Raw genomic sequence first — 14624 nt, 5'->3', positions numbered from 1 at the left:
TGGTGATCTGCAGTGGCTGCGCCCTATTGTGGGCTTTCCAAATGAATTGTTAGATGAACTTCGACTTTTACTACAAGGGACTGACCCAGCACAACCTGTCCTTATAACCTCTGAGCAGGTTAAGACACTTCAGCAGATATTGGACTGTGTAACTCAGGGCAGTGTCCGGAGACGAGATCTTAACTTCCCCATACAGCTGACAGTTTGTTGTAGAACTAAATTTTCACTAGGTTCACTTATTCAGCAAAACAGAAAAACGGGGGAGGCGTGGGCCTTAGAATGGATATCTCTTCCACTTCAACAGCATAAAACCCTTCTTCAAAAAATCGAAATTTTGGCTGACCTGCTAAAGAAGGGTTGTGAACGGGCATTACAGATTACGGGAAAGGAGCCTGATCAGCTATGGATACCAATGAAGAAAGACACGTTGACCTGGTACCTGACAAACAGTATGGAATTACAAGAGGCCCTGCTGGGAGCTGGAAGCGTGATTGCCACTGATGATATTCCCAATATACCATTGAACTGGGTAGGGCAGTGGGGTTGGATTCAGTGCCCAAAAAGATCACAGAAGCCCCTGTCGGATGCTATAACGTCTACACGGATGCAGGAAGAAAATCAAGAACTGCTGCAGTGACCTGGCAGGAAAAGGGACAATGGCACCATCAGATTCTCCAGGCTTCCGAGTTGGATACTTTACAAACAATGGAGCTATTGGCTGTTGTATGGGCCATGATGCATTTTTGGGGCCCCTCAACATAGTAACAGATTCTTTGTATGTTGCAGGAGTGTGTGAGTGAATAGAGGATGCCTCCGTAAAAGAGGTTCAAAACAGGAGGTTACATGAGCTGTTTATTCAATTACAGAGGGCGATTAGGCTGAGAAAACATCCCTTTTCTGTTATCCATATCAGAAGTCACAAATGTGATATTGGTCAGGGAGAGGGTAATGCATGAGCAGATAAGCTAGTCTCAATCACACAAATTACTCCAATTCCCAGGCAGACTATGGCCAGAGAGTCACATTCCATGTTTCCCCAAAATGCAAAAGGTCTCCATAGAGAATTTCAGATATCTATGGACGAGGCACAGGCAATAGTCAAAGCCTGTCCCATATGTAGTCATCATAATGGGGGCTGCAGGTTAGGTCTGGCAGTTAACCCAAGAGGGTTGAATGCAAATGAGACCTGGCAAATGGATGTCACACATGTTGCTGAGTTTGATAGCATGAAGTATGTGCATGTTACTATAGACACCTATAGTCATTTTATATGGGCCACAGCACAGACTGGTGAGAAAGCTGGACAAGTGGAGAGGCATCTCAGCAGCTGCTTTGCTGTAATGGGAGTGCCACGGTGTATTAAGACAGATAATGGGCCTGCCTACTGCAGCAAAAGAATAAAGCAGTTTATGCCAATGTGGGGAATAGAACATGTGACAAGCATCCCTAATTCCCGGACAGGGCAAGTAATCGTAGAAAGAGCTAATGGTACCTTGAAAAGATATCTAGGTAAATACAAGGATATTAGAGAGCTGCAAGAAAGCCTGTTAAGGTGTTTATTTGTTTTGAATCACTTGTGTGGTTTTGGGGAAAGCAAGGTTCCTGCTGTAATTCGCCACTATGTACAGGAGAAAGAAAGTGTAAAGCAAGACGTATGGGTAAAATACAGAGATCCCAAAACAGGACAATGGCAAGGTCCTGCTAAGGTGTTATATTGGGGCCGCGGATACTTTGTGTTTCTACCCCTACAGGATCCTTATGGGTACCTGCTAAATGGACCCGAGCAGCTGTGTTAGATGGAACCACCAGAACTCCATCAACTGAGTGCAGAAGACCGTCAGAGAGTGGAGACGAAGCTGTTGATCATCCTTCGACCAATACTTCTTAAGCTGAAAGGACAGTGTACTTTGGCTATCGACCGAGCGATTCATCGGTGTAAATCCTTAGATTATATACTAAGCCCGCTTCAAGCACTTTCTATGTTTGAATTTAGAGGGCTTAGGAACCTAGCTAGTATTGATTGTCATAATAGACAGTGTGCTGCATGGGTATTGTTTTTTTGTGGGGGCTGTCAGCAAAGTAAGTGGGTACATCAGACCAAATTACCTGACTTGTGGTGCAGGAACTGTGGATTTTATTGGCAGTTGGGCTCCTGGCAAGCAGAACTCCAGGCCTTTTACAGGATTACCTGGCTTCCAAGGGTTAGAGTTCTATGAATCACCACAACAGAAAATTATTGCATGGTTTAGGTGGGAAACCCAGCATTTAGTTAAACGTACTTTGGGACAGTCCAAGTCACATATTTTACAGATTAAGTGCAGTAGGGGTGTTCCTCTTTCACAGACAAGTATAATAGATCCAATTTCTGCAGATCAAGATCCCAACCAAGCATGGGACAATTGTCTGAGAGACCTAAAGAGGTTAAATCTGGGCAGATCAAGGAGAAAGAAGGGGAAAAGAAAGAAGAGACATTCTTAATGACTTGTGGGAAACATGTTTATCTCTCAAATGTCTGGGTGGTTCAAAGCAGTGCCTGGGGAGACCAGGGTGATGTGGCAAATTTATGCTGTTACCTTGCTAATCCTAACCCTCTTAGCAGACAGTGCAGATGCGGCCGGAAAAGTGAAAACTCATCATGCATGGGCCCCACCTCAGCCTAAGAGTAACATTTGGGTCACGTGGCAAACTTAACTAACCAGGAGGCTATTTGCCTGTCATTACCTTCTCCCGGTAACCCATTTACAACTTGCTTGGTTGGGCTACCAGCAGATCCCTGGCCATGTCCCTCAAGTGTACCCACCTGCAAAACTGACAATCCCAGGACAAGTGTAGATAATTGGGACCAATGGGTTTCTCACTTCCCCATAGCACCACAGGAACCCCAAGAATTGGAGCTGTTAGGTTCAGTGAAGGCAGATGCATGTGTTAATTTTAACCATAGAAGCCAGCTTTCAGCAAAAAACAATTCCACTATTGTAACTTCGAGCATGGATCTGTATTGTAATGCAACAGCTTGGTGCAATCATACCACAGGGAAAGTATCAATCTCATCAAATAACCCTATTCAAGTGCCAGCAGGTTACTTCTTAATCTGTGGGGACTGTGCTTGGCCTGGTGTCCCATTGATGCTGCACAGGGGGGCCATGTACAATTGGCTGGCTTTCTCTGCTTACACCCAATACGTCCATGATATTAAACATGAGCCACCGCCATCATCGACATAAGAGAATGATCCATGCATTTACTGCTGACTGTAGGGACGATGTATAATTTGGGGCCATAATGGCAGCATCCTTTCTGACTCCAGGGGTGGCAGCTGCAGGTGCCCATGGTGCCCTAAATAAGTTGGGATGCTGGCTTGCAAAGCAAACCAATGCCACCTCTTTGGCACTTTCTAGCCTTTTGCTTGATGTTGATTCTATTTGTCATGCAACGCTTCAGAATAGAGCTGTGATTGACTTTCTTTTACTTGCACAAGGCCATGGCTGTGAAGAATTTGAGGGCATGTGTTGCATGAATCCTTCTGACCATTTGCAGTCCATCCATACCCAGCTCGCAGAATTGTGAAGGTTAACTGGAAACTTACAGGTAGAATCAGGTTTCGGTATTGATGGATGGCTCTCATCGTTAGGCCTGGGATGATGGTTACGTTCTGTTGCTAAAGTTAGCATTTTACTGGGCATTATAGCTCTGTTAGTAGTGTTAAATTTGCCGTGTTTTAGCATTTGCTTACAGAACATGGTGCAAAGGATGATATCTCCTGCATTTAATCAGACTATGCTTGTCCAACAGAAAAACGAGGGAAGTGTGGAGAGCTTTGTGGACAGTTGGCTAGCTGAGAAAGGTCATGTTGACATAATGCCGCTGGTTAAGCTTGAAGGGGACAAGTATAGGAGTCAGTAGTCAGTGTCCAATAACAGGCAAGGACATTGTGCCCCTAGTGCAACAACAGGATAAGGGAGAACAACTTTGGCAGAAATACGAAGAAAAGTTTCAATAAAATATCCACAAGAATGCAGAAGTAAGCGTAGTTGGCTGATAAGTTACTAGCCAATAGTGAGCTCGCCTTTGCAATATGTATGAGCCTCATTAACACTGACATAAAGATGTGTATCTATCAATAAAGTTTGATATTTGCTGATCACTCATATTGCATGCCGCATTTGTCCCGCCGATCCCAACATTCCTATTACACTTTCTTTTGGTTGCTATTAATAAACTTTTCTTTATACCCTTTTAAAGTTTTGAGCCTGTTTTGCCTTTCTCCTAATCCTATCTCACAGCAGGAAATGAGTAAGTATATTCTAGTGAGTGCACTGGTAATCAGCCAAAACTGAACACACCACAATAATTGATGCATTCACCAAGAAATCTCAAATTGGAGAACCAAAACATAAAAGGAAACCTTCCTGATGAACTGCATGAGACCAGAGCGAAATCAAGGCAGAGCCATGGTTTGTCAAGAATTGCTTGATCCTAATGAGCCCCGTGGTGCATTTTGACCTGAGCACTGGAACCTCATGGCCTGAGAGGAGATGGCACAAACCTTTCCAGGAGGAAAAGTCAGAGGAAACACCCAAAGTGTCTCAAAGCATGAATGGGTCATACTGAGGTCCATCCTCAACACAGGCTCCTCATGGACTCTTTGGAGGAGAGATTTGGAGGCCAGGATGGCACAAAAACCTCTCAGAGACACAGTGTGGAAAGGAAAATCCTTAAAAGTACCTAAAAGTAACCTTAAATCCTTAAAATACCTTTAAAAATCTTGAGTACCTCAAAGTATTAATGAGCACCACTAAGTTTCAGTACTAAGCTCTCAAGGGACTCGTTAAAGCAGATAATTGGGGCCATGATTGCACAAACCTCTCACAGAGTCTGTATCAAAAGGAAAACACCAAGTACCCTAAAATAACTGAAGCACCTTGAAGTATTAATGAGCCCCACTGAGTGTTGTTACTGACAAAGCCTCTCCAGGGACTAATTATAGCAGATAATTGGAGGCCATGATTGCACAAATCTCTCAGAGACTCCAACGCAAAAGCCAAACCCAAAGTTCTTTGAAAAACCTGCAGTCCTTGCAGGGAGCATGAAGGAGCCCCCAGGGCCATTCCTGACCAAGGCTCCCCAGGGACTCCTTCCTGCAGATCCTTGAGGCCACTGGGATGTGGGCTAAGGGGGAAAGCTGAGGGCAGGACAAGGGGCTGACAGTGCCCAGCCTGGATGGGGCTGTGCCAGGAGGTCCCAGGGCTTCAGGACAAGGTGTCTCCTCACAGCCCTTGGTGGCACAGACCCTGCTGTGCCCCAGGGCACCAAGACTTGGCTTCTCTTTGTCCCCACCTGTCATCACTGCCTCCAGTTCTCTTCTCTGCCTAGGGCCTGGGGACACTTTCTCAGTTGTGTCCCTCAGTGGGACCCATTAAAAGTCCAAGAAACTTTGGAGCTGGATTCTGCCTTGGAGTTCTGGAGAGGTTTCTTCAGCTCCCTCTCAGGGGCTGATGTTCAGGGCCTGAGCACAAAGCCCCAGAGGCTCATTAAAGTCCTTGTGCTGTGTCTGTGCTGCTGAGCTGGGCTGGGCTCCTGGCACAGAGGCAGCTCCTGGTAACCATGAAGAGCTTCAAAAGCACATTTCTCTTGATGAGCAGCTCTTCTGCCAGCCCAGCAGGGCTGGGGCACTGCCTGCAGCCACCCCGCACACAGCACATAGAGCTTCAATCAGTCAGGGCTGGGAAGGTGCTGAGAAGTGCCTGGGGCAGAATCACTGCCAGCCCTTGGCACAGAAATCTCTGGCTGCAGGACAATGCAGCTGCAGCTCCTGGAGTGATCTCCTAAAGCTGGAACATCCCAAAGCCTACAGACCCTGTGAGTACATTCTCTGATTGTCTCTTGGGCAGAGCAGCCAGGGGTGCCCAGGGCTGTCCTGCAGAGCAGGGTCCTGCAGCCCAGGGCACTGTGCTGGGGCAGGGACTCTGCTGCCTGCCAGGGACAACTCTCAGCCAGCCCTGGCAGCTGCTCCCAGCACTGGGGGACAAGATGTGGGTGGGAGGAGACAGCTGGTAAGGCTTGGAAGTGTTCTCCTTGTGTGGGGAGGATGCTGCATTGTTCAGGACTGCTCCCAGCATGGCATTTAACTGCAGAACATTTCCAAGTGGTTTATACAGGGAGCACAGCAAGGCAGGGGCTTCATAAAAGGGAAAATCCTGCTTTTTTAATCTACTGCTCTGGGTTGCCTTGATGGGAAATTGCACATAGATATTCATCTCTCAGTTCAGGCTGAGGAAAAAAAAAAAATCTCTCAGATCTGTATAAAGCAGGCAAAGACAGAAATCAGCACAGGGCCCCTTAGAGGCAGCATCAGTGTCGCTTTTCCGACCTCCTCAGGGTTGCTCTGATGTTGCCATCAGAGCCTGCAGAGCTGAAGCTGCCCCTCGGCAGTGCCTGAGCTGGGAGGGGTCTGCAGGGCGGAGCTGAGCCCCCAGGGCTGGGCTGGGCTCTGGCAGCACTGGTAGGGCCCAGCCCTGGGCACAGGGAAGCAGCTGGCACGGACAGCTCCAGGCAGCAGAGCCCTGGGCAGGCAGTGGGGGAAAAGTGCCCCCAGGCTGCGCTGGGATATTTAAAGTCCTCTCCAAACTCAAGTGTTCCATGATCAATTTTTTTACAGATCCCAATGCCAAGGCACAGGAAATGTCCAACAGCAGCTCCATCAGCCATTTCCTCCTGCTGGCACTGGCAGACACGCAGCAGCTGCAGCTCCTGCACTTCTGCCTCTTGCTGGGCATCTCCCTGGCTGCCCTCCTGGGCAACGGCCTCATCATCAGCGCCGTAGCCTGCGGCCACCACCTGCACACGCCCATGTTCTTCTTCCTGCTCAACCTGGCCCTCACTGACCTGGGCATGATCTGCACCACTGTCCCCAAAGCCATGCACAATTCCCTCTGGGACACCAGGAACATCTCCTACACTGGATGTGCTGCTCAGGTCTTTCTGGTTTTCTTCTTTCTTGGATCAGAGTATTACCTCCTGACCATCATGTGCTATGACCGCTATGTGTCCATCTGCAAACCCCTGCACTACGGGACCCTCCTGGGCAGCAGAGCTTGTGCCCACATGGCAGCAGCTGCCTGGGCCAGTGGCTTTCTCACTGGTCTCGTGCACACGGCCAATGCATTTTCCCTGCCTCTGTGCCATGGCAATGCCTTGGGCCAGTTCTTCTGTGAGGTATCCCAGATCCTCAAGCTCACCTGTTCACACTCAAACCTCAGGGAATTTGGGCTCCTTGGGTTTTCAATCTGTTTGGAATTTGGTTGTTTTGTGTTCATTGTTTTCTCCTATGTGCAGATCTTCAGGGCTGTGCTGAGGATCCCCTCTGAACAGGGACGGCACAAAGCCTTTTCCACCTGCCTTCCTCACCTGGCCATGGTCTCTCTGTTCGTCAGCACAGCAGTGTTTGCCTACCTGAAGCCCCCCTCCATGTCCTCCCCATCCTTGGATCTGGCCCTGTCAGTTCTGTACTCGGTGGTGCCTCCAGTCCTGAACCCCCTCGTCTACAGCCTGAGGAACCAGGAGCTCAAGGCTGCAGTGTGGAGACTGATCACTGGATGGTTTTAGGAACATTAAACTGCTGGCCAATTTCTGCCAATCACTTCTACTAAAGGACATCTTTCATACTCCTTGTTGCTTTGGTTGTGGTTTGTTCTTTTTTTCCTTTGTATTAGTTTTTCATATTGTCCACAAAGAAATGTCATTGTTTTTGCCATTTCTCATTTTGTTTCTCTCCACCTTCCCTGTGGCCAGAGACTGTGTCAATGAGGGGCTGCACTCTTGGTGGCTTTAAAGGAACTAAAGGATCTCCCAGCCAATTTTTTTCCAGAGATGCCCTTATGTTCCCTACTCTGGAGTTGAAGCAGCAATGTCTGTGTGCAGAGCTGGGGGCAGATTAGTGTTGGCACAGCAGCTCTGCTCCTGCTGGCCACACCATCCCTGATCCAGGCCAGGAGCCATTGGCCTTCTTGGCCACCTGGGCACACTGCTGGCTCATTTCCAACCTGCTGTCCATCAGTCCCTGCAGGTCCCTTTCTGCCTGGCTGCTGTCCAGCCACTCTGTCCCCAGCCTGTAGCACTGCGGGGGTTGTTGTGGCCAAAGTGCAGGACCCGGCATTTGGACTTGTTAAACCTGACCGTATTGGATTCATCCCCTGGATCCACCTGTCCAAGTAACTGTGCAAAGCCCTCCTATGCTCCCACAGAATCCACACTCACACCCAGCTTGGTGCCATCTGCAATTTGTGAGTGGTGGACTTGATCCCCTCACCCAGATCATCAGTGAAGATATTAAACAGGACTGGGCCCACCACAGATCCCTGGGGGACACCACCAGTGCCTGGACACCAGCTGGGTGCAGCACCATCCCCACCACTCTCTGGGCCCAGCCTCCAGCCAGCTCTTAAATCTCCCAGCAGGAGGGAACTGCCCAAGACATGAGCTGCAGCTTTTCCAGGGAATGCTGTCAGAGACAATGTCAAAGGATTTGCTAAAGTCCAGGCACACAACATCCACAGCCTTTCCTGCATCCACAGGTGCGTCACCTGGTCATAAAAGGAGACCAGGTTGGTCAGGCAGGACCTGCCACCCCTAAATCCACGCGGGCTGGCTCTGACCCCTTGGCCATCCTGTGGGCACCCTGTGATGGCACTCAAGGTGATCTGTTCCATAACCTTGCCAGGCACCCAGGTCAGGCTGACAGGCCTGGAGGTCCCCAGCTCCTCCTTCCAGCCCTTCTTGGGGATGGGCTCACACTGGCACCTCCAGTGCTCTGGGACCTCCCCGCTGAGCCAGGACTGATGGTAAATGATGGAGCACAGCCTGGGGAGCTCATCTACAGCTCCCTCATCCCCCTGGGATGGATGTCATCTGATCCCATACACCTGTGAGCACCTGAGTGGCTCAGCAGGTCACTAACTGCTTCCTCCTGGATTACAGGGGCTGTTCTGCTCCCTGTGCCCATCTACAAGCTCAGGAGAACACTTGTCCTGAGGTAAACCTGTCCTAATATTGAAAATTGAGGCAAACAAGATGTTAAGTAGCTCAGCCTTTTCCTTATCTTCAGTTACTATATTCTCCATTGCATTCAATAAAGATTAGAGGTTCTTCTTCTCCATTCTTTTGCTATAATTTTTAAATAAAAACTCTTTTTTTTTCTTCACAGAAGCCACTAGATTGAATTCTAATGGAGCTTTAACCTCTCTAATCTTCTTTCTGTATAACCTAACGACATCATTAAACACTTCCTGAGCTGCTGGTCCTTTTTCTCCCTGAGTTCCCACAAAGGCTCCATGCCCTGCCAGGCCAGTAATTTTCCTCACCTGCTCATCTTTTGTCATACTGGGACAGGCTGCTCCTTCCCTCTTAAGATTACTTTCTTGAAATGTGTCCATCCTTCCTGGATCCCTTTGTTTTTAGAGATGTTTCCTGTAAAAAAATCAGTACCTGATTTAGTGCTGCCCAAATCAGAATCCTAAAAAGGCCAAAGTCTGCCCTTCCTAATTCCAGTATAGAAGTTTTGTTGCTGCCCCTCCTTCTTTCACAGAACATTGAAAACATGATTATTTCATGGTCACTGTGCCCCAGGCAGCCTCTGAGCCCCACATCTGCCACCAGCCCTTCTCTGTTTGTGAACAGCAGCAGAAAGAGCTTTCCTTGGCAGTGGGAGTGTTACCAAAAATTCTGTAAACCAGAAAATTCCTTAACACCAATGCAGCATTTGGATGCAGCATTCTTTATTCAGCTGGATGCACGGGGTACAGCTCCTTCCAAAGCTGTGCATGCTGAGTGCAGGAAAGTTTCTGTTTATATTTTGTATTTTGTACACATATTCATTTATTGTCCTGGACTAAACATATATATAATGATCATTTCCCCAAAATCATTAGCATATTTCCCCTAACCTTTTACATGTGTTCTTCTGTCATGGGGGTCTCTGTGGTGGTTCCTGGTGGTCACGGACCCCAATGTTCCAGTGGGCCTGGCGGAGCTGGCAGGATACTGAGGCTCCTGAACTTCCAGTTCCCCTTCTCACACAATGAGCATTGTTTGGTTACCATAGGCCTGGGGTTGTGGAGAACAAGCTCCAGGTGTGAGCTCACCTGATGGAGACAATTTATGATCTGGTAACATGAGGTAAGAGAGTGGGCTATGACATCACAGAGCAGGTTACGTGAGGTCATTGGGAACTATGACATCATAGACTGCATCTGTGACAACACAGAGCCAGCTGTGACAATACAGGGCAGAGGTCTGACATCCCAGAGCAGGCTGTGACATCCCAGAGGGGCTGTGTGACATCCCAGCAGGGCTGTGTCAGGTCACTGGGTTGGTCACTCTGCCCCAGCTCCCCATCACCGTTTCTCCCAACAGCTCCAATGCTGTCCATGCCCAGCAGGGTCCCTGGCCCCTGGGATCCCCCCGGCTCACCTGGAGCCACGGCCTCCACCAAAGGATGTTCCACAGGATCCACCCCAGAGCCTGACAGGGGACAAGGGGCCAGGGCTGTGTGACCAGGACATCCAGGACTGGGATTATCCATGTCACTGTTGCCTGGGTTGGGTTGCCCAGGACAGGAAAGATGTCTGGCAGCTGGAGCAGAGTCTGGGAAGGGCCTCCAAGGTGGGGCTGGAGCCCCTGGGCTGTGAGCAGAGGCTGAGGGAGCTGGGCTGGTCCAGCCTGGAGCAGGGAAGGCTGAGGGGCTCCTCATGCCAGCCTGGCAGTGCCAGCCAGGAGGGGATGGAGAACACAGAGCCAGGCTCTTCACAGGGGGCTGGGAGGAGACAAAAGCCAAAGGGTGGAAGGGGAAACAGAAGAGATCAGTCAGGACATGAGGAGATGGAATGAGTCAGGCTGCTTTCAGCATTTCCTCAACACCAAGGGCAGCCTGACCTCCCTTCTCCATCCACCACTGATAGATTTGCAAATCAGGAATTGTTTGAGCTTTTATGTCCTCAGTCCAGGACAAGAATCCTGATACAAGAACTTAATTGTGTTTATATCTATCACAGAACCACATTAGTCAAAAATTAATTTTAGCATGCAAATCAGTTGTGAACAGTGGACTCATCAGACATGCTGGGACATTGCACATAGCTCAGGGAAGAGTTTGTAATTGTGTGATTGTTATTTTAATGGTGTAATTTTTTTTAAGTTATATCCTGTTCAACTGTGTTCTGTTCAACTAGGTCCAGTGTGGGCTTGAGGGAGCTCAGATTTGCACAAGGCTGCTCTGAGTGCCAGCCTTGGATGGGGAAAATGGTGGGGTGGGGGTAGGGACAGAGTCTGATTGATTGTCAGCCATGAAAGGTCTTGATTTTCATACCCAGTCAAACTGCATGAGGAGGCACTTGGATTCAATGTCAATTGGAGATTGCACATTTCAATGAATTACTAGTAAAAAAAAAAATTACAGGACCTAAAAAAATATTTTCTTGCTGTTTTTTTAAATTCAGGGTATTCACATTGAATTGGCTTCTGAAATCTGACTAATTAACCACACATTTGATTTGAACACTTAAATCAAATTATTCCCAGAAGCTTAGCTTGTGTAGCTGTTCTGAATGTTAATGAGCCCTGGGACACTGAATTCCTGCACTGAAGAGCTGAAGGCTGAACAAGCCTCTGCAGCAGGAAAATTCAGCAGCAGCCTCCAAGGTGCTGAGGATGTCAGCAGCCCCCACTGAGGCCATCCCTGCCCAGAGACCGTGGGGGAATGGGCAGACAAGGAGAGCGTCCCTGGGGCTGGGGCAGCACAACTCAGAGGCATCAGCAGCTCCAACTGGGAAATGAAGTGTGGAATGGGGCTGGGAAAGCCCTGCCTGGGCTGTGCCAAGCAGAACACACAAGCCCTGACTTCCATCCAGTAGAAAACTCTGTCAAGGAGATATTTAAAAGGAATTACAATTGTTTCTGTATTCTGAATTGGACTCCCTGGAGAAACACTAATAAGAGATCCTCAAGAGCTCAAAACAACCAGTCTTTACAGGTAACTTTAGAAAGTCAGAGAATTTTTGGCAAAAGATTTAATATGACATTCAATCAACACAGAACACTTCTTAAAGCACTGACTTGGCCCATTCACCTTCAAAACCTCTAAGCTATTTGAATTTTACAGTATTCAAATAGAAGAAAAGGACAGAAAGAGAGAGAGGCAAAAAGGATACAGAGGAGCATACACAGAGGTACCAACTCCTGGATTCCAGCAGTGTTTAGATGGAAATTCCAAGAGGAGGTAGGGCCAAGATGTGTGCTTGCTTTGTGGTCAGCCTTCAATACCCCTTGGTCTCCGTGGGCCCTTCCCCCAGCTGGGACTGTGGGTCATTTGGTCCCTCAGGAGCTGGGCTGGGGCTGCAGAGGTGGCTGTGGAGCATTGCCTGTGCTGTGCCAGGGACTGGCAGCCACTGCTGGGCTGGCATAGAGGCTCTGGGGGAATTGGGGTTCCAGGGCAGGGCAGGGCTGGGGTTCCTGGGCAGGGGAGGGCTGGACCTGCACCTTCCTCCCCTATTGGAATAAGATCCCAATATTACCAGGTAGATTGTGCCTGGGCTCGTCCGAGCCCTGCTCCTGGGCGAAAGGCGGCAACTGTGGTGTTTCACCTCAGAGACACTTTTGGCTGGCTGGATGGTGCAGCTGAGCACCGAAACAAGTTCAGGCTTGTAGAAACTCAGTTTGCCTCAGGTGGGAAGGCTTCAGGCTAAGGTGAGGAGGAAAAGGAGACAGATTCTGCCAGAGGGTTAATATCAAGAGTTTATTCCATGGTCACAGACATCTGAATCTTAGGGAACAGCTCCAACAGAATCCCGACCGCATGGCCTGAGTGACTTTTTAAGCTCCGGGGGAAGGGGGAGGGAAGGGACAGGTGAGCCACCAACCAGGTGGGAGGGGCAGGGTCTCAGGGAACGATGACAACCAGACAGACCAATGACCTCTGGGCACAGGGGCATCTTTTGAACCTGACCAACCACACCATGGCCTTGCTGGAATGTTAAGACTGATTGACAGCCCAGCAGGGGGCGAGGGGGAAAGGGAAGGGGAAGGGGAAGGGGAAGGGGAAGGGGAAGGGGAAGGGGAAAGGGGAAGGGGAAGGGGAAGGGGAAGGGGAAGGGGAAGGGGAAGGGGAAGGGGAAGGGGAAGGGGAAGGGGAAGGGAAGTTTAAAACAGGAAATTGCCACACCTGGGAAGGGGCTGGGAAGTTTAAAACAGGAAATTGCAACACACTGCAACACTCCCCACATATGAAATGTCTTGAGCCAAGAAACTCCTCCACCCTTTCACAATAAGGAATACTGGAGGTGAAATCCCAATTCTGGCCATGGGCACCTAGATATGAAGGACAGTTCTTTTCCTTTGGAATGAAAGCCCTGGTTCTCAGTAAATTTCTGGTTTGATTGTTTGGATTCTGTTTTGTTTTGTTGTTGCTTTGTTTCCTTGTTGTGCCTGAAGTGTCCAGTCAGGAGCAGAGTGACTCTTGCCAAGGAACTTTGTGCTGCTGTGTCTTAATATTCAATCTGGTTTTTGCTGCTCCCTTGCGGGGGATTTTTTCAGTGCTCTCAAGGCATTGTTGGTAGCAGGGTGAAGGAGCCCTGGCCCAGGCTCTGGCCCTGGGGGACACAGGGACGCTGCCGGGGGGTCCCTGTCCCCCTGTGCCACCCCCAGGGCCCCAGCCCCCAGCCCCGTGTCAGGCTCTGGGGTCGATCTCGTGGAACATCCTCTGGGGGAGGCTGCCGGGCCGGGGGCGGTGGGACCCGGGGGGACAGGGGACCCCGCTGTGCACGAGCAGGGTTGGACTGCTCTGGGGGGGAACTGTGAGGGGGGCCGGGGCAGAGTGACCTCCCCAGGGACCTCAAACAGCCCCTGTGATTTCACACAGCCCCCTGTGATGTCACACAGCCCCTGTGAAGTCACACAGCCCCAGCTGCCCCACCTGGCTGGGCCCTTCCTTTGCTCACAGCTCTGCCTCCTGCCTGCCTCTGCCTGCCCACACAGAGCCTTGGGCTGCTCCAGGCTCCTGCTGGGGACGTGCTGCACCACAGCCCTGCCCTGCCAGGGAAATTCCTTTCTTCTGGTATTGAGTGTGGGCCTCTCCAGCTGCCCTTGCTGCCATTATTTCCTTCTCATGCTTATATCCTCCAGGAAGAAAAGCTCCAGTCTGACATCACCATTCAATTCCTCCCAGGCTATTCCCTTTCAGTCCTCAGTCTCTACTCCACTGACCACAGAGGCTGCAGCCTCTCCCTGCTGGTTTTGTGATGAGGCCTCCAAATCCCATTCTGGGAGATTTTTGAGTCCTCTCCAAGGTCTGTGAAAAGGGAAAAATAGCATTCCAGGTTATTTTCAACTAAATCATACAGTGACAGAAAACAGGTCAGTATCTTTAAATTGAATGGGGACAAATAAACATTTGTTAGAAGGAGGAAATCATTTACAATTAAGAAAGTGGCAGGAAACTGCAGCTGTTTTTCCAGAGAAGTGGATTCCCCATCCCAGGAATTGTCTAAGAGCAGGAGATTTGTGCAGCCTTGCCCATTGAGACACTCTCATCCCCAGGGACAGAATTCCTGTAGGGTAGGTTCTCTGCCGTGCTG

At 49.5% G+C, this 14624-nt stretch overlaps 1 protein-coding gene across 1 annotated transcript; it reads left to right on the top strand.

Annotated features, from left to right (window-relative positions):
* Window positions 1-6681: 6681 nt before the first annotated feature.
* Window positions 6682-7605, top strand: LOC141730087 (olfactory receptor 14J1-like). Its single transcript, XM_074546714.1, has one exon. The coding sequence runs from the start codon at window positions 6682-6684 to the stop codon at window positions 7603-7605; it is 924 nt and encodes a 307-aa protein (XP_074402815.1).
* The last annotated feature ends 7019 nt before the right edge of the window (window positions 7606-14624 follow it).

This window comes from Zonotrichia albicollis, chromosome 9 (assembly GCF_047830755.1).
Source record: "Zonotrichia albicollis isolate bZonAlb1 chromosome 9, bZonAlb1.hap1, whole genome shotgun sequence".
In the NCBI taxonomy this organism is placed as follows: domain Eukaryota; kingdom Metazoa; phylum Chordata; class Aves; order Passeriformes; family Passerellidae; genus Zonotrichia; species Zonotrichia albicollis.
The sequence above is the reverse complement of the archived record's forward strand: the minus strand, read 5'-3'. Positions and strand labels throughout refer to the sequence as shown.

What these genes read in the sequence shown, in the direction of transcription:
- LOC141730087 (XM_074546714.1), top strand. Translation starts at nt 6,682, where the DNA reads ATGTCCAACAGCAGCTCCATCAGCCATTTCCTCCTGCTGGCACTGGCA.